Below are 27,753 nucleotides of genomic sequence, written 5' to 3'. Positions count from 1 at the left end.
TTTATTATCTTCAAGGAAAATTTCTGATTCTTTTTTTAAAATAGAAACAGATTTCCTCCCTCTGCCTCCCTATAATAGTCAGTGCATTACATTTCTATGTCCTGTTATCACTAGATTTCCACTTAAGAACAATTTTTACGCTAGACACTTTTCTTTTGATATGGTAGGGAATGTTAATAACTAATACACAAGGTGCTGAAAAATCAACAGAAGACATTTCTGGTATGACAAGGTTGCCAGCAATTTCAGTAGTTAATGTAGGACTGAGATGCTTCTGTGTATCAACATTTCACAAAATGGGAACCAAATAGGTGTTTGCTTGCTGCAGAACGTCTGTAAGTTTTCAATCTCTCTAAGCAAGAGAAACACTGAGGCAAGACACAGTACTGTACGTGAGAGGGGGTGGACTGTTTAAGCACATATATTTGATATACGTAGGTTGTACAATAATGCCTTCTACTTATTTCCAGGGAAACCACTGCAGACACAAAGAGGACAATAACACTGATAGAGCCAAATCTCAGCTACTAGACACAATTTTACAATGTAGTCACCACCTTTAGCTGTGTGTTTTCATTAATGACAAACAAGAGCGTGCATACCATGCTTGCAAAAATCCATGTCTTGTCTTCCACATCGCTATTGCCACTGCTGAGATGCACTACCCACTGCCCTGCTTTGTTCACATCCAGTCTTTGGTCTCTGTAAACATTCAACAAGCGCCTATGAACATAAATGGGTGCCATTTTTTCCTGCATGGAGGAAATCAGTGACACACCTTTGCTTCCCTGCCAGATGCCATTGTGTCAGACCGCCCCTCTGCTGCCATCTGTCACATGGCAACAGAATTTAATAGAATATTGGTGGGAAGGTTCAACATCTACTGCCATACCACCAACATCTGCCTCTGATGTCATAGGCCCTACACAATAAAACAGGAGGCATTATTTTCAGAGCAGCCCCCACATATTCCAAATATTTTCAAAAGCACCATCTCCACCAACACTTCTAATGAAATAAAGTTAGAGAACACTGTCTAGGAAATTACTTTGCTGCTTAAAAGTCTTTCTGGGTTTTATCAGACTTCAGAACAATCAAGGAACCACACAACAAAGCAAGTACACAGCTGGTGGGCTGTGTACATTTTAAAGTATTACGACCTTCTGAAGCTAGTACTCATGTTCTTAGATAGCCAGTATTCAAACTATCCAGTACTGTATGTCATTCACTTATGTCATTCACTTATAGGATTTTCCAAATTCTTGACAAGTGAGCCACTGAGGAAGAAATAAACTAATTCTAGCTCTTCATAATTTTGATATAAGGTTACAAACAGCTTAGTGTAATAACTCATCGTTTTCAGTGGTCCTTGCCAATCCCAAGCACACCTCTCACTTTACAGATGCTCACGTTGATGCCAAGAGATGTGAGTGAGGGGTCAAAGCCAGCAATAAAGATACTTCTTTATACTATTAGATCTCCTGATGTAGGAGGATTTATGTAATGGCAAGAAATGAGGATTTCAAAAAGATGTGTTTCACAGCAAAAAGTGGGTAGTTGTAAGCACCATAAGGATACTGAATGACCAAATCATTGGGAAAAGCCATCATTTCTTTAATTCTAAGGTACACTAAAATCAACATCTGTATCAAAACTGAGAACAGCTGAATTCAAAAATCTTAAGCAATATTTCTTTTCATTAACACAAACCAAGCATAGTCTGCAAGAATATTAATTTATTTCTTTCAAACACATCATTTTTTAAGGCACCCTGAAGGTGTCCTTTCATGGTTTTATAAAACCTAAAATTATTAAAACCTTTCAAAACAGACTTGCTAAGGAAACGGTGTGTTCTTCTCAATTCCTGAAGTTACTGTTACAGTAATAATAGCCTGTCATATGCAAAATGACAGCAATTTCATAAACGAAGAATGGGTTTAGAGATATACTATGTTTATGAATTTACTTTGCTTGTCACTCAAACGTTATTATTATAAAAAAACCTGAAGGCAATTGATCCAAAAGATACCAGTGTCACAAACAAAGTACTTGGAACAATGCAGGCACTCATATTTCAGTGTCCAGTTATGTCTGACATCTGTCTGACCAGTGAAACATATCCCATGCCTGCTGACTTAAGACAGATGTACTTTGGTAAGTAAACGAAAAGGCAAACAAGCAAAAGGAAGCAGAGTACAGGCTTTTAAAGAGTCTTTCTTATTTTAAAACTTTAGAAGCTGTGCTTTGAGCAAAAGGGCTACGAGCAGAATAAGATAAACAGATCTTCTGTCTTTTACCACATGTTTCTCTTGGATTTTTATTTCTCCTTATTGAGTTCAGCAAATCAGAAGCAAAAATCAATCAAAGCTACAGTATTAGCTTACAAGCAAACAAATAGGTAGCAACATGCTGCAGCCTTGGTGGAAGTACTAAGAAAGATCTAAGGTTAAAGATCTGATGAATGCCTCAGGAGATGCACTGGGAGATTATATTCTGCTTTGTTTCACCACATTCTCAAGTTTGATTTCTATGGTAAAATGTAGTTTCTTTTTCACAGACAAGGTAACCTGTGACAACTGTGAAGAGGCAGTCATAACTTAAGACTTTCAGACAGCCCTTACATTTACCAACGTGTGCACTTAAAACTGCAGCATGTACTGAAGTCAAAGGCGTGTAGATCAGCAAACTTGAAAATTACTTGCAAGAGTATGTGTCATGGCAAAAAATGCCATAAGTTGGATTTCACGTAGAATTTTATTTATTGGTGCATTTAAACATGCAGTGACTTGGAATCAGACCATAGCAGCTTTTAGAGATGTTACTACAGTAAAAAGAATAATTTGTTGCCTGCTCCTCTGCCAGGAAAATGTTAAGAAAAAAAAAAAAAGAGATGAATTTTGGCTAAGCACATCGTAGCAGGGTAAGACTGCATATTTATCCTATTTATTAGAATGAAGGTGAGAACTCACACTAGCTTCCAATCTTAGTGTTTCATAGCTTTTTCCTTCCAAGTTTCACTCAATCCCAACTGCATTTTGAAAAGGGCACGGGTTTGAAATGAAGAATGTCTTTGCATGACCCAAACAATAGATCCTTAAAAATTGTTCAAGTCCAGATTTAACATTTGGAAGCTATCTGGACTCAGGAGTGACCCACAATAACTGGAAAGCTTAAGATTTTTCACAGTTCAAAGTAAAGGATTTTAATAATTTCGAATTACTTCAACGGCTGAAGTCTAGCACTATAATTTTATCCAAACATCAATAAAGTTTAAGTGTTTCATTAAATTTAAATTGCTATTCATCGTGTAAAGAAATTTTAAGCTAATGAAATGCTTTTTTTTTTTTTTGGTTTTTTTTTTTTTTTTTTTACTACAATGGATCTGCTGTTTTGTTAGAAGTCTATCATATTTTCCCACTTAAAAAAATAAGAGTTCAAGGGCTTTATAACTTGGCTACAGAGAGAACATGCTCTAGGCTGAATTTTGTAGATTTTTTGTACAGAAAGCCGAGACTATCACACTAAAATTTCCAACTTAAAAACATGCATGTGCATGCTCTCCAGAGCAGAATGTGTTACTGAGTACACAGCTATTTTCCCATTCTGCTAGCTAGCTGTCCAGTGGCAAGGTACATTTTGGAGACTGTATTTTAAACAGTTTTCTTAAAATGTTAAGAACCATAACATCCTTAACTACCTGACATATTCAGGGATTAAAAATATTCATGAGTCCTCTTTTGTTTTGAATTCACTGCTTTATGCTTTACCATATTCCCTTTATACATCATTTCAAACCGTAGCCAGAACATGAACTAACTAGAGTATTTTGAAGTCCATCAAGGCTTTTGGACCTTCCCTGCTAATTTGTCAGAGCAAATTATAGTAACTTTTATGTAACACTCTGCATCTGCATGGGTGGTACAGGAAATACTGTATCATGCACCTGTATGACCCTTGAAGGATCCCCACTACAAATGAGCAGGCATCTTTATCAGGGGAGAATGCACAATATTTCTAATTAGTAACTACATACTGAAGGTTAACACACATGAAAAAAAAAACATCTGTTCTCTAAGCGTGAACGTGAAGCACAGGAACCATACATGGAGAAGGCATAATGTTTCTCATTATTCTGGCAGCTCTCTGCAAAGACAAGTCTAGTAGAATTTTCCTAGAGCAAAAGTGAAGTTTTAACTTGGGACTTTCCATTTAAATAAAAAATTCTTAACCTGTATAATCTGGGCTAGAGGATTATAACTTTGCTAGCAGCAGCAGAAACAAACCTCTGCAACAGATCAATCATCAACAGAAATGAGAACCTCAGTCATCTACAAGGAGCAATAGAACACAGGTTTCTCAAATACTGCCACCTGTGCAAACTTGACATCACACTGCTGCCATGTTGCTTTCTTCTTAATTTGGGAACATGGTTTCCATATGACTTACAAACTGTTCCCCATTTTAAAGCTTTAGTTTCTACAGAATACAAGCCCACCTTGAGCCCAACTTTTAAAAGAGACACCTTGATTTCAACAGGATTGTGTCTTCCCTCAAAATGGTAAATATAATGTATGCTGACTGAACAACCATTCCAAAAAAACAAATACATTTAAATATAAAATAGCAGAAAAGACACATCTCAGTGATATTTCTGAGATATCTGTAGATAAATACTGCATAGTAGAAAAACAGTTCCATCGAAAAGGCTGAGACAACGCAGATTAAATGACAGTTATACAGCAACAGTACAAGCATGAATGTTTTTTTAATTTTATCTAGAAAAGGTCAAAGGGACATTAAAATAGTGCTAGGGTACAAGAAGAGAGCAGTTTCAAGGTCTTTTAGCTGCCAGTATTATTCTACCAGGTAATACAGGAGATACAGCAAAGTATCTACAGTGAACACTTCCATGGAAACGAACATTTGTTTTTTGAGCTTATTCTCTTCCTAAAAAACCTGAAGAGTTTGGGACTACAAATAGTTTTACTTTCCATGAGACTTTCCTTCCACACTGTGATTGTTTCATTACCTCTCAGTTAGTTAATGAGAGCTGCAGAAGCTACCCTGGGCATTTTCAGGAACATAATAAAAATCTAGCCTCTGTATGTAACTATCAGTCTAACACAAAGCCCACTCAACCTTATTCAAAACCAATGTCTTAAATTGATTACAAGAAAAAGAACCTAGTAATCAAATAAAAACAAGTAACAGTGATTACTGGAGTTCTAAGCTTTTGCCTTTTTGTATGTATGCTCACTCTACCTCCCTCACCTTCCCGAGTCTTCAGTTCTGTTTCCCAAAATCACCTGAAGTATGGCTGAGTTCTTCTTCTCCCATAACTTCATCCATTCATTCCTGCTGACTTGCTCAGCATGCAAATCCAACCCGCCAATGCTCCAAATGTGTTTCCTGCCTCATTACAGTTGCAGAAAGCTTTCTGCAATTGGACTCTATGCTCTCCTGCAAAAGATCCTCTCTTCCACTTCCTGCAAGTTCTTTTCATGCCTTTAGAACACTTTCTGAGCTTTTAAACTTTAAAAAGTGAAAATACTTTGCTTACAAACACATGAATCTAAGCTATATTTAATGTCCTTACCAAATAAATTACCTATCATTCGGTAAAGATCATAGACCTTATCTGATCTATTAGCATCCAAACATTTAAACTGCCTAGACATTTGAAGATACAGTATCCAAAAGAAAGTGCTAAAGAAGCTGTCTGACTTCACAGTGCCTCATTCTTTGGAAAAAGCAGTCTCTTTGAGGATCTTCAGTAGGAAATTTTCTGGTGCTTTTGGAATTCAAAGCCAGCTTCAATACAGTATGTTAGTTACTAAGTAAAGACAAAGCTTTACATAAGTGTATTTCTTTCTTCTCTTCTGGGAAGGCAGGTGTGTAAATATTTCTTCTTAACAAATACCTGAAAGTCAACAATAATATGTTGTTTTTTGAAAATGGAGGCTAAAAAAAAGAAAGCTGTCTGTCTAGTTACACATAATTGCATTGCTGAAGGAAAAAGAAACCCTCTACAGCCCTCGTCTCCTCCAAAAGAAATCACGGACTTTCTAAAGTTTGTATTACACAATGATGCGGTGCTAACCATGTTTGGTAATAAGCTCACTTTATTGAGAACAGCTTTGAGCTCTTTGATCAAATACGGATCTATATGAACAGTAATAACTTGCAGAACAGTAGAACTGCAAGACTCATTGATGTGCTAGGGGGAAATGGATGCAAAGATTACAATATGAAGTTTGGACTGTTTCAATGCTGAAGCGCATTCTAAATTTATAGGATGAAACTATCCCATATTCTACTAAAAACCAAAGTATCTGCAAAGTCTCAACTAGATCTCAGAATAAAACAATTAGTGCATGCAGTAAGATAAGAAAATAGAATAGAGAGAATAACTGTGAACATTAAGGTGACATTTCTGCCTGTCAAACACAAACTACTGCATTTCTGCATATGTAGAGTTTGGAGTGGAGTCCGTTGAGAGCAGCAAACAAGAAACCTAACTAAAAATACTTACCAGCAGAAAATTTTGCATGCAAGATGTAAGAAAAGCACAAGATACAAGATACGGTCTATGTGCAACTCGGTATGTGTCAGGAGGATATGTATGGAGAATGCAATGCCTCCACAGGACGGTTTCTAGTGTGATTTCTACAGTAGTCAGAAATCAACCTCCTGCCAGTAGATAAAGAAAACTGGAAGAAGAGGTCCTTCTCCTGTTCTCATCTTTTGTAACTGTTACCAGCGTCTCAGAAGCTACCAAGTCAACTCCATTCCACCAGCAAGAATGCTATTTAATATTTATAATTCAGACATCAACGCAATACGTTAAAGAAATCTCACCATTATCAGAAGTGAGAAGTGCAATGAAAAGTGAAAGTTTGAAAGTGAAATTGAAGACAAATTTGAGGTCAAAATGAAGTTACACAAATGAAGATATTTTGAAACATGTAGTGAAATTTGCGCTATTATTTCAAACATCAAATTATCATACAATCGATTTTTACAGAATTGATTTAAAAGCTTTGATATGATAACCACTGATTTTGAAATTATAGTACGTGATTCTGTCCACAAATAACTGTGTGTAGTGAACCAAATGTAGGAACAGCAGTCCTACAACGTATGCAGGACTTGCATGTTGGACTGGTTATTTAAGAACTTCGAACTGAACTCATCCTAATAAGGTTCTGATTGTAAATGCAGAACATTAGTAATATTTTCTTGCTATGTTGATGAAATATCAGTTTGTTAGTGTACTCTATAAATGGAGCTCGTTAGAATGAAAGTCAACACACTAGCAGGAGCACTTAGATTCTGTGTGTAACAATACTTGTATTCCACAAAATTTTTCCACAAATGCACATCACATCTGCATTGAACGTGGTAAGATAATTCTGAAAGCATCCATTTGAAATGTTAGAAACAACCTAAAGGGTTACAGGGATTTCAAACCAAACCATTTTGTGCATTTCAGTCAAAAAGTATTTGCCTATTAAAAAAAAAGTAAAAATCTGCTGTATCCAAATGTTGTTTAGATGTAAATGCACTTGTCATCTTAAATGTAAGCAGGGTGCTGGTGCCCCAAATTAAACAAAAGAAGAAAAGTTAGGGTTGACAAGCATGTCACTGTGAAACTACAAATTAAATATGCCTTTTGATATTTCATTTTTAACTGTTGAGTGCCTTTTCATCAGGCTATTGCCATTACAAGTTCTTTATTAGATTTTTAAATCAGACAAATAACAGATAAGAGATGTGACAAGTATATCAAATCTGATTTAGCAGATCTGATGCACTTCATCTTTTACTGTAAGAATGGCGTTTGATATATTTGAAACGTTTCAAACAATGCTCCATTAACATGCCAAATGGGATGAAATTCAGATTTAGCTCTACTATACTCAGTTTATGCCAAGTACAGAACGAATTTCTAAAAAACACAATCAGCTTTCACATGAAAATGTGAGATCATCTGAAGCTTTCAATGCAATGTGAAATTTTAAATACTACAAAAAAATACTTAGTGTCTGATAATACCAGTGAAACACAGATACATATTTTAAGATTAACTCACCTCTGCAACTCTGTATACTGTGAACTTTGAATGAATGCCAGCTAGACTGCATAGCAGCCAGCATTTCAGAAAAAAGTTATGAAGGATCATTGTATTTATATTCCTCAGAAAAATAAACAAACACCAACTTCTGTGTGATAAGCAGATCCACCCTGACTATAGTCTGAAATTTATGTAGCACTTGCATACAAAGCACATAAAATATAATTATCCTTGCCAAGCTATTAAGAAAAAAAAAAGACATTTGCATGCATGCTTCACATTAATAATCTAAAAGATTGAATGCAACTTTCGATCTACAACTCCTTTTGCTTGTACTGCACAAACTTCAGTGTGCAGAAATCTTTTCTGTCCCAACTCCATGTAACCATTTCATCAACACTCCAAAAGACTCCAGGCTAATTTCAGTTGTCAGGTGACTGAGATAAAACATACGCATTTTAATATTTAATTAAAAAACAGAATTAATGAAAAAAAAAAAATCTACTACCAAAAGAGCAAAGAATGAATGTAGGGAAAAAAGCCCCATACACTGAACTAGCTGACTGCTCAGTATACACAAAGCAAAAATCATCTAAAAACTTGGCAAGTGATTAACACTGTTTCTCATTATCCCTTACATTTCTCTTAATTGTTAAAAACATAAATTAAATTAGAACAATGTTTAAAGAAAAAAAATGTCATTGTTATTGCATGTTAAAATTGAAGACTTTCTTGTAAAGATCCAGATGCTGTGACTGAAATTAAAATGAACACTGAAATGAAAGTTATTTATTATCAATAAATAAGCCAATCGTGCTGCTTTCTACCACCAGCAGTGAGTCACACCTTAGATCAAAATAAAGGGACAAATGTATAATTACACTGTATACAAGCGTTCTTACTGACATTCAGAACTTGCATAACGAAAAGAGAAAATCTAAGTAATAAAAACTTTAGCACATAGGTTAAATTAAAATTTACTCAGTGTAAACAGTTTGGCATCCCTTATGCATATGTTTTTTGTTAGTTTTAAAAAAGCAAATGTCTAATAATTAAAGGACAACTGCCTAATAGAGCAGAGCACATGCTTTTTCCACGCTGACAGAAGCATGGCTTGCTTTAATATTACATGTTTTTCCTAAACTTATTCAAAAAGTGGCTTTCCTAGCTTCATTCAGATTTCACTGTAACTTTTCACTTATTACAGTACTTCCCATTCTCTTATTTCCCCATGAATTCGAGGATGTAAGGAAATAGTGTTTCCAGCACTTAGAGAGAGATGACTGGAAATACATCAATGATGTAAAGTACACATCAATGATGTGAAGAGTTTCGGATAAGATTTTTTTTCTGAATACTTAATATGTTAGAATTCTTTAGGCAGGCAAATTAAACACAACCGTTCAAACTGACAGGATTCAAAGCAGGTGTTTTAAAAATAAAGACAAAGTGCTCACTCAAGTTGACAACGTGAAGTAGAAAACCCTGTAGAGGCAGGGACAGAATCCTGCCTCCACTTTTTTTCATTCCTTCTCATTCACTTTTCAATATCTAACAGCTGAGAGTAGATTTTTGCCTGCAGCAGCTCCAGTTAATCCAAAATCCCATTTTATCTCCAAAATGGCCTCCATTTTGAGAAACAAGTACACCCACGTAGGAAATTATGTTATTGTAAAAAAAAAAAAAAAGGACTATACTTGACTGCTTTTGCACCCTGGACGTAACTTTCACTCATGTTTAAAAGAAAGTAAGCAACAAAACAGAATGGAAACCAGGAAATGTTTCTTCTGCATTGATATATGTGGCTTGACAACAGAATTGGTAGCCATACATATGTGTAACTTTTGTACAGTGGATTTATATTGATATGAGTCATTTGGCAAGTGATGTTGACTTTTGCAGCCTTGATCCTAAAAATGAAATAAAGTTGATGGCATCAGCAAGGCAAAATGTTTAGGATATTGCGTTTCTCAGTGGTACTACAGATAAAATGTAGTATTGCCTGTAGCATAACTGAAAGTATGCAGTAATGTACACATAATTTCTGCTAGTTCTGCAAAGAAAATCATTGGTAACATACACAGGCTGTCATCCCTAGTGGACAAACGGGGTACACTTTGCTAAAGCCTTTCAGAGATACTTGCTGAAAGCATAGGACTGAGAAGTTTTGTTGGATTTCACTCCTACTTCTGGAAAGCTGATCTAGAGAGTATTTGGCCTCCCTGTTCTTGTATTTGCATGTCACTTCGTGTCTGTCTCTTGATGCCTACAGCACCTGTTTCAATCCATTCCTGTATTATTTCTAAATGCCACACTAATTTATAGTTTTATTTTGCTCACTTGGGCCTGTTTTCCTCCTTTTTCCACCTTCACTCTCTATTTGATCTTTATCACAAGTTTTTCGTTCCACTTTATTTCCTCCATTTCAGATACCTTATTTTCTACCCACATTTATATCCTCCCCTTGAACAAATCCACCTACCCAAAACCATTATCTCCCTGACAGTCCAGATTTGGTTCTCTGCATTTTATTTCAGCCTTCCAATTTCTTTCTTCTCCTCAGCATCAGTAGGGTGAGCATAAAGAACGAAGTACTTACTAGAATTTGAATAATACAGTTGTTCAAAACAGTTTCAGGCATGGAGCTGTAGGCTGGATTAGCAGCACAGAAAATCCACCATCAGAAAATTCTTAAACAATATTCCTAAACAATTCCTGAAATTTTTACTGACATTTCGTTTCCCTCTTCCCTCCAAAAGTTTGCTATGCAAAAGCTTTATCCATGACATTAAGATGCCCAGCTCTGTTAAAAGTTTCAGTTTGCAGATGGAACACAAAAAGTTTCAGACTGTAGCAGAGTACTTACCTTATCTCTTAAATGTGGGCAAATTGATATCATATCCCACTACTCACCTTTAAAAACGGGACTATTCTTGCCAAAACTTCCCTCAATTGTACAACCAGTACTATTTGAAAGCTAATGCAGTAACCATATAAAAGACTTCAGCCCATATGAGGGATGCTCCAAAAGTAATGCCTTCTATTTTATTATGTTGGCACACGACATCATAAGTGGATGTTGGTGGTATGGTAGTAGAGGATGAACCTTCCCACCAATAATCCCCTGCATTTTGTTGCTGCGTGACAGCTGGCAGTAGAGGGGCAGTCTTGGAAAATTGCATCTGACATGGAAGAGAGTATGAAGCAAAACCGTATCACTGAATTCCTCCAGGAGGAAAAAATGGAACTCATTGACATTCATGGATGCTTGGTAAACATTTACAGAGACCAAACAGTGAATGCGAGCACAGTGAGGTTGTGGGAGGGGTGTTTCAGCAGTGATGACAGTGCCAGTGGGTCCCCTCTATCGGTGCAGATTTTCATGAGTATAGCATGCAGGCTCCTGATCATCGGAGACAAAAATGCAGAGCTGCTGCTTCTGACTGTGTAGAAAAAAGGCATTCTGTAGCTGAGAATTTTCTCTTTCAAAGAGCGTTACTGTGCCCTGTTGTAGTTTCCATGGAAATAAATAGGATGCATTACTTTTGGAGCAACCTAAATGCAAGATTAAAATTTATCTCTATTGCACATATTAAAGCATATTTTCCAAGCACAAAACTAATAATGAAAAATACTGTTCTCAAAAATAACAAACCGTACAGTTTTTGCACTTACGACAATTAGCATGCATTGCAGCCCCTAAATAACAAATGTTTCTTGTAATTACCTATCAAAATTATCACAAAATTTCTACTAAGTGAACTAAATACAACTCCGTAAAACAATGAAGCCAAGAACATGAATTGTCATCTAACGAAGTATTTATTGAAAATTAATAGATCATATAAAAAATGTAAAAATAAGTTACGGCAACTAATTTCCACATAAATACCACGTTGAGAGAATCTAAAGCTAACATGTGCACAGCATTCACTTGTGGAAAAAAAACAACAAACAGGCTCTCATTATGCTTCTCTAAAATGGAGGTTCTCTCAGAGCACTAAATAAATGACTAACATCTCAGTCATTCTAAATACTATATTCCTGCCCTTCTTCAATGGTTTGACATTTGTTGTTGAACTACTTTTATATTATGCATTTGCTCATAATTTTACCTTTTCAGACCTGTAATTATGTCTATTACCAAAATGGCCAGAGTCTTTGGAAAGAAATCCAAACAATCTCAATGAATTTCATAAGAAAGTAGCAAAGATGTCTTTTATAATAATTTCTATTCTATATAAGCAATGAAGCAAAATAATCACAAAAACAAGCACTAAAAAGATTATCAGTGATAAAAGCTGCTTTAATCATTTGGGGGTATTCAAAAAATGATTTAGGAATTAAATAAAACCTGTGAGAAAGAACTTATAATAAGGACTTGTCAAAAGTTAAAAACAGAGTAGAAAAAAGTTTTTAATTGTATAGTAAATTTTAGCTTCTATCAATCACTGTTAAAATAATTTCAGAGCTTAATAAGCAGATATTTACCTGCTGGAACAAGACAATCTTTCCAGTCAAAATATCCTGCGTAAATGCCAGGTTCTAATGACCCAACAATGGGATCAGCCTTGGATTCAATGTACATTTCAAACAGTCTCTGATCCAGCTCTTTCAAGGATTCCATACTAACCTAAAGAAACAAAACACAAATGGCTATTAATTACAAACGTTAAATCATACCCTAAAACCTTAGAACATTGTCTTTAATTTTCCCTATTGAGTAGCAATACTTTTCAGTACATAATATATTTAAAAAGCACAAAATCCCATTCGATCTTTTAATTCCAGTCAATATACAATCTTTTTCTGATTGTGCTCAGCATGAAGAACTTTTGGGAAAGATCCAAGAAATAACAAAGCAGGCAGATCATTCCATAACTGTCTACTGGCATAAGTTTTTTCAGCCTGTCAGGATGTCTTGATCTTGCATCAAGTAAACAACTGAGTTGTACAGTATATGCATAATAATTTCCATTACAAACATGATTTTTTTAGAACACTTGAAATCTACCAACTGAAGCATTACAATTTCTTGTTATAGGTTCTACACCTGAAAATGTATGAGCCTCTGACATACACGTGAACTTTCCCATGCCAAGGCATCTTCATATAACTGATGCATAAGCTGCAGTTCACAAACACCTATGGTATTATTCTGTTAACAGCTCTCAATGGAGTACTTTACACAGCTTGACTACACTGGAAGCTAATGGAATACATGCAATTTGTTCACTGTATCTGAAAAACTTCACATTTTATACAAATCTACTTTATTAAACACCACAGCCCCTCTGTAGTTATATTTCCTAAAGCAATACTGGAATACAATGCATACCATAAAATCTTATAACTTCATATGGCAATAGGTGCTAAACGCAAATACAATATATTGAAAAAATTGTGTGACACTTGGTTAAACGTATTTGTGTCTGAATAAGAGTTTTTCAACTACTGCTCATTTTCTTCAAGCACTAGGTAAAAAAACAAATTTATATTGGTAAAAAAACAGATTTATATAATTGCATAATTTCCAAAAATTAAGGAGTTGTAAATGCAAGGATGCAAACAGGGCTCCAGACCAAACAGGCACTTCAGAAAAAGAAAGAAAGAAAGGAAAAATAGCAACTCCTAATAATTTCTTTTTCCATGAAAGATAAAAGGTTTAATGCAATAAGCTGCAGAATAAGGGGTGAAGTTTCTTCACTACATGGATATCTCCAAACTATGCTCTCCTCTAGCATACCTATGCATTGCCAAGTACGAGAAAAGGAAGCTGCAATTTCTGATTCAGGAAGGGAGATATGACTTCAGGAATGAGATCATGAGTTCAGGGGAAAGCAGAGGTATCACCGAGGTCAAAGAATCTGCAAGGTTCAGACAAGTTGGGGTGGTGAAGCTGCTGACCAGAAACAACAGACACTGTCACTTTCTTGATTTTGTCTGGCAACCTCCTTTAATTTGTAATGAAAAGATCTATATACTGAAGACTGGATTTTCATTGGGCACTGAGAAATTAGTCCTAACCGAGGATCAAGTCTATTTTCCTCTACTTCCTCTGCTCTCCCACAGCCTGTTAAAATGCGAAAGAGAATACATTCAAAAATGTTGAGCAATCTCACTAAACTTTATTTTTTCCCTTACTGAAAAAAGATAAACCAGGAATGAGTTTCAAGAGATTTTTCCCTTCAATTCCTTTTGATTAGGGAGAGTAAATATCCAAAGATCATTCCTATTTAGGTATAAGATAGCCAAGGGGGAGAAGAAAAAAAAATACATGTTCCAGGGGGAAGCCTCAACAAATATCCACCCAATCTGTGGAACTGTTCTGATTCTCCATAAGAAAGTGTTCTAGATTTAAATGAATCCACCTTCTACTTCTGCAATCACTTGATATAAAGACCATGTGCACATTCACTACAGGATGTTGTTGCTTGTTTGTTATTAAATTACTTTTTTGTCTCTTTTTTCATGTTAGTCCACTTCAACCTGTTTCAGATTCACTGCACAATTAAGATAATGGTGGGTAACCTTGTTTTTCAGCTGTTGAAAAGGTTACAAGACAGAACAATTCATCTGAACGTTATTTCAGGCCCAGAATGGGCTGAAAAAAGATGTCCTCAACAACATCCACTGAGTACACTCATTTTCCAGACTCCCAAGCAAGGTAATTGCTTGTGAAAATAGATATTCTCTCCCTGTTATCTTTCTGCTGTGAATTTCATTGTAACTAGCTTTTAATTGTTATATGAAAGCCATTTTGAGCCTTCACCTCAGCAGCCACTCTGCTCAACCTGAACATCAGAACTTTGGAGGCAGTTTTATTCAGAAAATTAACCAAAGTCTGATGAATATCATGGGATACACAGATTTTCTTGCAGTTGCTAGTCAACTAAACAGATGATAAAGTCACCTCAGAAGAGTAATTCTAAAATAGTTATGCATGAATTAAATATTATTATTGGTAAAGAAGTACCATGAGCATGTGCCAAGATGGTGCACACCAAAGCAGAAGGTTAAATTTGGTCATTTTTCTTTTATTTGCACATATAAAAAGAATAGATGTAACAAAATTACAGAATGTAAGGAAATCTTCTTGGTAACCATTTTACATTTTTTGCTAACATTTACACAATAATAATTTTCTTTCTGAGAAATACAAATTGAAAAAAACAAACAAACAACAACAACCTAACATATATTACAGTTCACTTTAACAGAATTGAAATACACAGTTTTGTTTCAGTTTCCTCAGATAAAAATAAATGTTTTTTTTTCAAATCTTGTTCCAATTCTTTATTGCATTTGTTAATCCAATAAAAAAATCAAACAAATTTAGAAACTTAGGTGACAGGAGAAAGAGACTGAAATCAGCCTCTGAGGCTAATTTCTAGCCTCTCTTAATGAAGATTGCAAAAATAGCCATCTTAAGATGAGAAATATCTGATTACTCAATTCCTCACATCTAGTATTAATGACTGATACATATCAGACATGCAGGACAGCATCAGTCCCCATTTTCAAAGAGTTAACAGAGATTTGAAATTAACCTGTGACTGCAATGTTTGAATTCTGCCTACCAGATATTGAAAGGCAATACTTTGATGTGGCTGTAAAGACAGAGTGTTGAATACATAAGATGTGTCTCATTTTCCTGTACAGTCCACACAAACTGTACGTAGCTCAACTCTTAATTATCTCAGCAGGAATGAACGATGACACACAGAATAATTTCTATAATGTGCTACCAATACAAGTATCATATCAACACCACTTAAATGTTGTTAAAAATATCCTCTGGCTGAAAGTTCTTTTAATTTCTGTGGCTGAAAAGGACAAAGGATATACAGTATGGTAAAAGTATCCGTTTGAGTAAAATATTTTACTCTATACTAGAAGAGGTAACATTTTACTAACAATCAACAAATGTTTCTGGAAATAAACAAACTTTATGGCCCTAAGGATTAAGTAAAAAAAACATTTCTCATTAAAAAAAATGATTAATCTTTACAAAAAGGCAGGAAAATGAGACAGCTACTGCCGCCCACTTTGACATTTTCGTTCTTTGAAAAGAAAAAAAACAAAAAAACACAACAAAAAAACTGAACTAGTTTAGGAACAACAGCTATCAGTAATGCAAACTGCCAGATGAAATAATTTATCAAGTGTATTTCTCAGATAATAATCTTTTACTCTCTGCATTAAGAAAACAGTGACATTAAACAGCTTTACTAAGAAATCTGATAAGCTTTGCCAGGGAACATACAAAACCTGAGTAAGAGGTCACATTTTCTACAGTAGCTATATAAGCCCTGTAAGAATTCATACGAACATATCATCATTGCTGCGTCCTTCAACTGGTGCTGGGGGATCTTGTAGTAGGCTCACTCAAGAGTCATTTAGGATATCTGAGCACTTAATTCCCACAGAAAGTAAAACAAGTGCAAGCTGATTCCTTCAAGCAGTGATACTTCAAATCCAGTGTTCCCACTTACTTGAGTTATTTTATCAACGCCTTGAAAGCCATGTTTTTCAAAGTGTTCAGCTATGTTTAGGAAGGTATGACGTTCCAGATAACGACAGTTACTGAGTGCAATTAAAACTCTTTGTTCCTAAAAATTTGTTTTGTAAGAGAAAGAGGACAACAGTTAGAAAACAAGAAGTGTCAGCATGATCAATAATCTTAGTGTGTAGCGTCTTATTGACTCTGTGCGTAGTAGACATGCTGATAAATAAAGTGAAGTTCAGTAATATTTTTGTCAACAAAACATCAAGAATTGAGTAAATACGAGGTGTAATGACTGAACAAACATGCTTTTTCTTATAGGATCCAGAGCATTCACTGGAATAACTGTGACTAATTCAGAACTGTGGTTAAGTCTTCTTTACAAAAATTAGGTTTGGACAACTTTCCAGGAAGTGGTTCTGGCTTTTACTGTGTTTCAAGGAATTTACTAAGAATGATGACCATCATAAAGTATAACTGAAGATCATCACATGGAGCTGGCTAGAACAAGGGAAACAGAACACATACTGAACAAATGCACCCACCCATTCTAAAATACCAAAAGATTCTTTAGTAGCTGATAAAATTTCAGTAGTTTAAAAAATTCTAGGTAGTCATAATTTTTATATACATATATTTATTACAAGAAGATTAAAACACTCTGGAGTTGAGATGCCAGAATTGCCTTTCCCTGGCTTTGGTACAAAATGGTGTAATTTTCAAAGAGGAGACAACCAAACAAAAAGATACAACTACTATTTCAATAATTTGCTTTTCTCTCTTCCCTTTGGTTTCCACCAATGGACATATTGGTGGAATCTCAGATGGCAATTCTGAATCAATAATGGCAAATATTTTGAAAGCAAAATTATTTGGCAATGAAATCACTGTAATCATGGTGGAGATCTCTTAAAATGTTATGTTGACTTTCAGACCCAGAAAAATTACTGACAGTTTTGTCTTCCAGTAATACTCTGACTGAGAGTGAGATGTGCAGCTGCCTACTACTTTACATGCTCATCTGTTGGTATACAGAAAATTTTAAAAATAAGCACTTTAAAAATAGTGAGAAATCAGATTAATAACTCACTTTTTCTATTCTCATTACTCAATTAGAGAAGATGTTGTTCTGTGATTCATAGACGAAAATAAATGTGATTTCATGAAGATCTAAATATTGTTTAAAATTATTGATATAAGTAGAAAAAAACGAAATCAACAGCCATTTCCATGACATGTGGGAGGAAGGCTGGAATGGCCACGAAAAATTACTCTGCTAACAATTCACGTCAAATTCCATGGATTTTAACAATGAAACATGTTATTATAGTCTCTTCAAACAATCTAGCTTGATTTTGCAATTGTTTATTGTAGTGGTAATGCCAATAGCTCTTATAAATGAGGTAAAGCTTCTGACATTTAAACCTGTACCAAGTCACATTAACCTCCAAAGAGGTATTTGCTAGGCTTCTTGCAGGTATTAGTGCAAAGAATATAAACTTTTTGATTTCTTAAAAAAGTCTCAACCAAGTTACAGAAATAATCAATACTGCTATCAGCAAAGAAAGTTTTTTTGGGAAAAATTGCATTGCTCAATATCAGTAACTCCATGTATTTTAAAAAGTAACTGGTGACCAGAATAACTCTTATCATTTAAAACATGCTGATTAACCAAAACACAAATCCTCAGCTCTTCAAGCACCAGGACTATTTTCACTGCTTTCAATGATGTTACTTTAGTTTCTGAGAAGGACAATTTCAAAAATCATTTTAATTAAAGATACTATACAAAGACACCATAGACAGTGGTTTTAAAAATACCCTTATATACATCCTTATAGTTTTTCTATGTATGTATGTGTATATTTGTATATTTACACTAGAAAATGCCTCCAGAATACAGACTTGCTCTCAAAAAAAGAAACTCAAGAAATCTGAAATGATTTAAAAAAGAAAAAGAAAGATAAAAAGAACCACATTGCTGGAATTTTGAGAAGTATTAAGTTTCACATCAACTTGTAAAAACTGAAGTCAAAACTTACTGAAGTAAGACTTGAGTCCTCATGTATGCTTCCAAACAAATCTGGAGATGAAACATCAACTGAAAGACTAGGAATATTGTTTAAAAATGAGTAGCATAAGTGATTTTGACTATCTGACACAATTCAATGAACAACCTGTAACCAAAGAATGGTATTTTTTTGAAAACCCCCTCACAGCAGGTAATATAAAGTAGTCCACGAGAAGATGCTTAGAAAGGCAGCAAGCTCTTTGTGGACAGCCAGTACTATTTTAGCTGCAGACTCTTCTCAAAAGCATTTTCACTTTCTTTAAGTCGTTTGGTTTGCCACAGATTCTGATCTATTTTTACACTTACTCAGTAAATAGTGACATCCAAACAGCAAATAAAAGTTACATCAGAAACACAGTCAATTGGCCTCTTCCTAACACAAGTTGAAGGTAACAATATTTGCTAAGTCTCAAGCATTTCACAAATTATTTGAACTCTTGGAAATTCTACTCTGACTGTTCTGGTCTTCAAAACAAGTGGCTCATGAGCAACTATGGAACAAACTTTCTTGAACTTAGCAGAAATACTAAAAGATCCAGTCAAAATTGAAGAGCAGATAAGAAAAGCAGTGGCTTTGTCTCCATGAATAGACATTGCTTAGTGAATGACAAAGACAATTCATTTACTGCAAGGTCATGTCAAAACCAACAACACCTTCTACAGCATGCTGCAAAGCCTCTCACTGAATAAAGTTGTAAACAAATACCATATTCATTATTTTACTTACTGTGATGTATCTATGTCACCATCAGGTTTGGTACTCAACTGTTCCAAACAGTCTATGAAAACCTAAGAAACAAGAGAGTAAGATATTTTCTATCAGAACTGAAGGGGGGGGAAAATATTAAATTCAATTTTACTACAGTCAGTAGAAAAGGAACAATCATTATCACCTTCCACTGTCTTAAACCTTATTTACCTTATGCCTTTTAAAGGCTTACTTTTAATTTTATAAGTATCACACTGATACTTGTGGCAAAAGAACAGTTGTTATTTTCACCACAAATGGCTAAAATCTCATTTGCAAAAAAGTCACTGTTCATAATTTTCAAGACATCAATCTAAACAGTTTTTTGTTTTAAGTTCAACCTTAGCTTTACCTCAAGACTTCTTGTTTGAGAATACTATAAAAATGATTCAGAAACCTAAAGCATGCTATTACCATATTTCAAAAAAATTTTTCTTTTTGAAATACTAAAGCTTACTGTAAAAAATACTGGTTTGCAATTAGAAGCTAGATCCTCAGCTGACAAAAATCAGCACTGCTCCTTTTATCACAGTATATCGATACTGACATTACAGCTCAGCAAGTGTCTCAATCATGATGATGGTGGTTCAGCAAAATACTTTGCGTGATTCCATAGCATATCTAGGGAAACAATGCACTGCCACCAACTTAAGTTACTTTTTGGGAACTGGGCAGGATTCAAAGCATGTATTTTTGTTTGTTTACAATTTCATACTTTGAGTTACCTGCAAGATCCCAATGCTTAACTGGCACACATCCTCCTGTATCTTCTGCTGCTGGAACACCTGAAAATAAAAACACATTATTGCTTCACAAGGCCTTATACTCATGGAAGGCCTGAGTAAATCTGTACCTACAGTGATAACAAAATCATGGGAATGACTGCTGAGACACAGTGCTTTCTCAGATATCAATTCTGATTATTCCCCATTATAAGAATGGGAAAAAAGAATATAAGTCCAAATAAGCACTTCCACAAGCATGAAGTGTTAAAACACTAAAAGCAACGAAACTCTAGTACTTAGATACCAGCGTTGATGATATGTACCACTGTTGGATAATGAAAGTGCAGCAAAAAACTCCAAGGATATTCAAAAATTTTTGTATCTTAACAGGAAGTATTCACTATGCACTGTAGACTCTTCTGAATAATGGTAAGAAACTCGACAAGCCAGCCATAAAATATAAAATAAAGGAGAGGAGAACATCTATACAGAATGGTCCAAGAGGCTTTGGAAAAGTAGTAAGCTTTCTTACACAACTAAAAGGCTGGATCTGTGTTCTGTAAGTAGTTCAGATGCAGAACTGGGAATGTATGAGTGTGTATATATATATTATATACTAAATAAAATCACATCGATGGCTATCTGAAAAAAACATTAGTAACTTTTTTCTAACACAACAGCACTCAAGTTTTAAATATAGGTCCCATCTGCCCCATACACATAACCCTAAACAAAGGAAGTACAGGAAATATGAACCTAGCTAGCAGCAGTGAAAAGAGTGTGCACAAAAAAGTAAATATTCTGTATTATTCTTTGGTTCTTGATCTGAAACATAATAGCAATTTACAGAAAAAGAAGGAAATTAGAAATATATGTCAAAACTTACACTGGCTTCTCCAGGTTTACAGTCCAGCACAGTTTTAAGAGATTGCAAGGAATGGACAATGCACTGTTCAAAATGGGAAGGCTGAAAGGCAAATGACTTTTTAGCTTCTAGATAAGCATGTCACGTAAAATGAAATACATCAACAAGCAAACACATACAAATTCTCATGCTATATGGTTAAACTCTTTATTTTCAACTTTTCCTATGCCCTCTTGATTTAAGTTGGGATAGAATTTCACCTTGGACATCTATTATTTCTACATCTTATTGCAGCAAAAACCTTCTACAAAAAGTAGATTGAAATGGCTCCCACATGGAACTGAAGGCAAAAAAGCTGGCTTGTTTGCTTTTTTTTTTTTGCTTCCAGATTTCCAGACCTGAAGTAAAAATGTCTTGAGGCACGTACCAATTTCACTTTGAAAGTGCAAATGAGTTCACAGCACCATAATCATTAGTCAGTTTTTCTGGTCATTCTTTTTTTCTTTCTTCCCTGTTAAGTCACCCTTTTCTTCAAGACTGCTTGTTGGTACTGGGCAGAAAGCTTTTGTATGATGCAGATAGGTGTCACTGTTCTACGAAAGAGGGAAGTCATTCATCCCTTTCAGTCAAAGAGATGGATGAAAAAGCTAAGCTGTGTAAACTCGCAGCAACAGTAGATAGTATATGGCACATCACCCACTTGATGCTTAGGAGTAAATTGTATTTTTGCAAATGTTGGGATGAAGGTAGAACATGAGAGTGATGTCAAGCTGCAAATCATGTTCTAAACATCTGTTTATTATTTTTTTGCGATTGATTTAGAAGAAAAAGAACGGTAACGTGCTGCTGCTGTATTGTGTCACCATAAAAAGAAACACCTCAGGAGAAGAAATCCATTCAGAAAGATTATTCTTTGCACATAATGAAACTGAGGAGAGCTGGCTCTCTGTCTTACTGTATCTCTTACCTGCAGCTGTATTTCCTATCTTCTTAAAAGTTTCTGCTGTAAGCCTAACACATCTCCAAAGAGAGTGATTGGTCCCTGCTTAAGCCTGTTAATTTTTGCTACAATGAACATACTAGACAAATTATCTCATTATGACAAAACATAATTAACTGCCACCACTGTCATGTCTCAATCATTGCCTCAAGAGGGGGAATCTACGAAAATGTCGTGCACAAGGAATTCAAGTCTGACTTCTACGTAGACAAAAAGCTGTTAAATGCTTACTAACAAGGATTTTTTAGGATACAGCCAACATTAAAAAAGAACAACAAAAACAGCAGAGGATCTTTCCTCCTCCTGTCTGTCCATTTTAGAGATGCATAAAGTAATAAACAGAAAAGTAAAGGGACTTGCCCAAGTCACTGACAATTGAAACCAAGATGAGAAGCTACAAATCAGGTTATAGCACTCAAATTCTCAACAACATCCCTTCCTACAATACGTATATTGTGACTGCTTCGTGCCCTCCTACTCAACTTCAAACACGTATTTATAGAAGCAAATAAGAAAAACTAAAACAAGTCTGTGGAGCATTCCCTTAGATAACATACACAAAGCAATTCTCCCTCCCACAGGGTCTTCTTGCTTTCACACGTTGTTTTCAAGTCACATCTAGGAGGTGCTTGCTGTGTTTTAGCCATTACTCAATACTGTTTATTTCCAGAAAGCATCTCACTAGTTTATCTGAATTTGGTTTCAAGTCACTTGCTGATTGTGTGTAGGCAATCTCCTAAATTAGTTGCTTTTCAGTTCAATTTCTCGTTATAACAGAGAAGTGACCTATTTATTCAGCTAAAGATCAATTCCATGGTAGTGTGCCTACTAAGTTATGAAGCATTTTGATGTGAACTGAACTTCTCATGACCTTAAAAAGAATTCTTTACTCCAGTAAGCCATCCCTAAAATAAGATACTTAACAATGAAAACTATTATTGTTTATCTCAGTAAAATCATACTGAAGGTCAGCAGTAATTGTCCTGATACATTTAAAGAATCCTACTTCAGGCAGACCGTTAAGCTACAGATCTTTATGTCCAATTCTTATTTCTTATCTAAATACATGGAACAAATTTACAAAGCCTTTATTTATATGTAATTATAATGTGTAGAATCCCCCACAAGTTGATGAACAGACGAGTATGGATATGGAAAAAAAAGAGAAGTACATTATTTATTTTTAGATTTATAATGTATTTTAGATCCAGTAATTTACTGTTAACTGGCATACGCTGAATGGATTTTGATTTTTTAAAGAATGAATACTGCAAGCATAAATCTAATTCTGAAAATCTTACTGATCATTGGGAAGAAAACACTACTTATTTCTTAAAAAATAATAAAACGCAAGGTTGCGTAAAGTCAGAGTTACTAAAGGCTTTCTTTTAGCACACATAAAATAGCAGAAACAAATAGAAACCATACTTATGTAAGAAGCAAATTCTCAACCATTTTATTCTCAGCCTCGAACTCACCCTAAAAGTGCAAAGTTTTATCTACTTTTGGTTCTGAATTTCACTCACAGTAACTGGGCTCACTCCAGGAGTTTTTCAACTTAAAGCCTGCATTCAGTTAGATAACATCAGTGTGAGAAGGAATACAGATAGGACTCAATAGGTGAAGTGGCAAAATCTCAAGGTTAATAGAAAGTGGTTTTATTGTAGCAAAAGAATTAACTTTTTTACCTCTCCCTGAACAAATGTTGCAATAAGAAATACGAAAAAAACCATCTTTTTACAGTTCTCAACCACTCCACTCAAGTGAGAAAGGGCTGCTTTTGAAAGAGAAACTACACATCTCAAAGACTGAAGACTGATCTGTGTTCCCTGTTCATGCTACTTGTGGAACAAATGAGGTACTAGAATATCAAAATGAAGCTTTCATTTTGTTGGTAACGTCAATATTAAACACCTCAAAATAACTGCTCTGATAATTTTAGCAGACATAAGAAGCTATTTTATGTTATTGTTAACTTCACCATCTCTTCTGCACTTTAGAAAATATGACTATCTAGTATTACAATTATCACATAATGTTAAAATTATTTCAGACATAACAATTAAAGAAGCACACATAAACATTTTGAAAAAGGAAGAAAAACAACTTTGTGTTTGGTGATGTGTATACTGAGAGTGAGCACAGTAACTGCTCAATAAAAAATGTGGATTTTTGAACTTCCTGTGTTTTCAGATCTTGGTAAATATAGATACCAGTATGCACTAAGTCCAAACTTTCAATTTTCTGGAGTACATACAGAACAGTTTCATTACGCTTATTTAAAAATAAAAGAATCGATCAAAGAAAGTGGCTACAACACACAAGTTTACCCACCAATGATGTCAAGCCTTCATTGTCAACAACCCAGTCTTCCTTTTCGGCTAACCTTTTTATATCTGTAAGACAGAGAAAGAAAGAAAAAAAAGAGGTGTTAATTTTCATTATTAAAAACTCCTTGAACTTGAAAAGATAAACCACAGACATTGGGACAGCAATGACTAGGCATCCAAGCATACAGCACTAAAAGTCTAGAACTTTTCAGCCTTCTCAAATGACTAAGAATGAAACATGAACATAGGACGCTGGTGAAACCACACAGAGAAGCACATTTATGATACATGGCAAGAGCTGCATGAAGCCCACCTTTTACTGGAAAGCTTAAAATTCAGAGTATTACAAAGGCTCTGGGTTTGTTTTTATTTTCTAGATTTTTTAATCACAACATGAAATGTTGTGTTTAAGAACTGCAGTCGCTAGGCTATTACACTCCAGCTCTTAATTAAAAATGACAGGACGTACTGCTCAGCATTATAGCAAAGACGAAAGGGACAGCAAATATATTAATAATTAACAGCCACAAAGAAGCTCAAAATCACCACACAGGGTGCTAAACTTTCTCAAAAACACATGAAAGCACATATAATAAATTCTTCTGCTATCCGAAAGGTGCCAATTTCAATATCCTTACTGATCCCAACCCGGAGTTACAACACGTAAATCCAGAGCTCATGTTCTGTAAACAAATTCCACTATGGACAAACTAAAAAAATCAACAATGATGTAGAATATTTTTATTTTTTTGGCTTAATTAACTTATAAACAGAAATTAAATAAAACTTTACAGTTCAGATGGGCAAAAACAGGTCAAAACACACATTTTCTCACAGGCAAATAGCTGTTCAGAACCATCTGTATATCACAAAACTTCTTTTTATACGAGGAATTATCGCAATGAATTACTATCTTTTCCTCAACTCCAAGAAGAGAGTGCAACTAATGCATGCTGAAAAGTATCTTTGCTACTCTTGGTGCTTTAATTGGTAATTTAAAAAGCTTGACGCGGTGGCAACGTCCTGCAATTCCACATCTCACAAAAACAGTCTTACTGAGAATAAAATGTATTCAGAGATTGTAGAGAATGATTACTGTTTCTTTATTTTAGCAAAGCACTGATTCAATTGGTATTTCCGTTGGGCTTAGATCACACTGGTCAGCTTTTACATTGTTTTTTTTTCTTCTTTTTAATCCAGATCTGAGCTAGCACAAATACATATTAGAAAAAAACAAAACAAAACAAAAACTAACAGCAATTAATTTCACTGAACTAATTCACCATATTCCAGTCAAATGTGCTCATGTGAACTCCCTGTCTGATTTGGCATTCACATAGTCTGGCTTTCATGACCTTTATGACCAGTGAACACACATGAGAGGGAAAGAACAGAGACTGCTCGAGCATACTGTGTTTATATAAAATTACAAGAAAACCCTCTGTGTGGGCAGATTTGTCCTATTTAAATAGCTAATGGTAGAATGCCTTATCAATTGTCTGAATGATCCTACCAACTTATGACATGCATTAAGAGCGAGCCTTACATTAATAATAAATGCAGCTCATGTTTCAGATAGTTTATAAAGAGAAATTCAAGCTCGAGAAGAGCCCTTTGATTAAATACAACATGGGTAGATCTGAAATCCATTTACACAGCCCAGTGAGAACACCCATTAACTGTTCTTTCACTGATTTTCTAAAAACCATAATTTCTCCAAGGGTCCAACTAATCCAGTCCTGTCCATATAAATAACCTATGAGTAAGTAACTCATAGAGATCTGATTTCTAAATATTTCATGTAAAAACCGAAACAGTGATAAAGCTTCCCCTGTAAGAAAGATAATCTATATACCTGTATGGCTAATGAGCTTGGTATTAACGTGGGAAAAAATAATGTTAATGCTGAAGTGGGACTTAGTCAAATAATTAAGAGACAAAAATACAATTCATATTAATATTGTATAGAATAAATAATAGAGACTTTTACACTTGTTATCACTGAAAGTTTAAGAATTTGTTTAATAAATGTAGTCACCTACACTTAGCACATTTAAGTCTTGAGTGAGATACTTAGATTCTTGTCAACCTGTCAATGTTAAATTGTATAACAGAAAAAAATTGACTAAACTGTAAATTAATTTTAAAAAGATATTGATTTTTTTTTTCTTGTTTTAGCATTGAGGGTAATTAATCTTCTTTAGGAAAAAATGCTGAACTATTAGTCTGAACTTTTATTAAGAGGGAGATTTATTTCTGGAAGATTTACTTCACTTGAATTTAAGTTTCAGAATTAACTACCAGTTGATAAGACGAATTGCCTATGATGCACGTGAAGTCACATTAGATTTAGAGAATGTATTACTGGCTTTTACGATCCTGACATTTATGGCAAAAGCTACGCACACTGCTGGAAACATGAGGATTATACTGTTAGTGTTGGAAGTATGAGAATTATACTGTGGAAAAACCCACAACTAAAATATTCTACAAGGGCTTTTTTTTGTTTGTTTGTTTGTTTTAAATTGGGTCAGGGTGTAGAAGGAACACCAGGCAGAAGACTGGGGATAGGAGCTGAGCCAGGGGTTTGGGGGTAAAAGGGCATTGCCTATTTAATTATTCTCTTTGTGGAAGAACTCAAAAAAGAAAATAAGTGGTATTTCCAATACGGAAACGTTGCATGATGAGATAAATCACTTGCATTGTAAAACTGCCTCAGCTAAGAGAAGACAGATCTCAACTACTGTATCCATCCAATTAAGGGAAGAAAACATTCAGAATACAGAATTTTCTCAGAGCAGCAAAATATTTCAGTAATTCTTGTGAGATATTACAGAATTCACTGTCAATTAAACATCTGTAACAAGCAAATGTCTTGAATGTGGTTTGGTAAGCAGAGAGAGATGCAGTCTTTTATTACCTTCAGCCGTATGTTGTAAAGTCACTATAATGCAACGTACTCGAAGGTCTAAAATAAGATCCTGGATGATCTGAAGCATATCGTTGGGTATCTCAAGTGCAGTAAGAGACTCAGAACTAAGCCTGAAGAGAAAAGAAAAAATTAACCCAATGTGTAAACCCTTAAGTCTTTTAAACTGATAAAACTACACCATTTTTTTTTAAAGTGGCTGTCAATACAGTAGCTTTGTCCACACTAAGTCTTTAAAAACTGGTTACCCAAGTCATAAAAGTTTACTTATTTGCTTAATTCAAAAGCATGAAAATACAGATTTTTTTTTCTCTAACGTTACAGTAATGTCAATTCCTGCACTCTTCCTCCTGCCTTCCTGCAACAACCTTGTCCTCTAATCTAAGATTCCTTCTGAAGCAGAGATACCTTCTTTGCTGTATTCTTATGAATGAATACAACAAATCTTAGGTCTACAACTGGGATAGTGAAACTTTGTCTACCTGTATTAAACAATAACAGCCTT

General features: G+C 34.8%; 1 protein-coding gene across 1 annotated transcript in view; it reads right to left on the bottom strand.

The window, feature by feature from the left end:
- The window catches only part of EXOC2 (exocyst complex component 2), a gene marked incomplete at both ends in the record, with an annotated part of 118,280 nt that overhangs the window by 22,277 nt on the left and 68,250 nt on the right, over positions 1-27,753 (bottom strand). The window contains 8 exons of the mRNA XM_079533953.1: positions 12,566-12,707; positions 16,570-16,686; positions 18,623-18,689; positions 19,379-19,440; positions 20,125-20,184; positions 21,011-21,091; positions 24,324-24,385; positions 27,240-27,361. Coding sequence (XP_079390079.1) covers positions 12,566-12,707; positions 16,570-16,686; positions 18,623-18,689; positions 19,379-19,440; positions 20,125-20,184; positions 21,011-21,091; positions 24,324-24,385; positions 27,240-27,361 — 713 coding nt within the window. The remainder of the gene's footprint in view (positions 1-12,565; positions 12,708-16,569; positions 16,687-18,622; positions 18,690-19,378; positions 19,441-20,124; positions 20,185-21,010; positions 21,092-24,323; positions 24,386-27,239; positions 27,362-27,753) is intronic.

Source organism: Tetrao urogallus (assembly GCF_951394365.1).
Source record: "Tetrao urogallus genome assembly, chromosome: 3".
In the NCBI taxonomy this organism is placed as follows: Eukaryota; Metazoa; Chordata; class Aves; order Galliformes; family Phasianidae; genus Tetrao; species Tetrao urogallus.
Note: the sequence above shows the minus strand (reverse complement) of the source record. Positions and strands in the feature narration are given on the sequence as shown.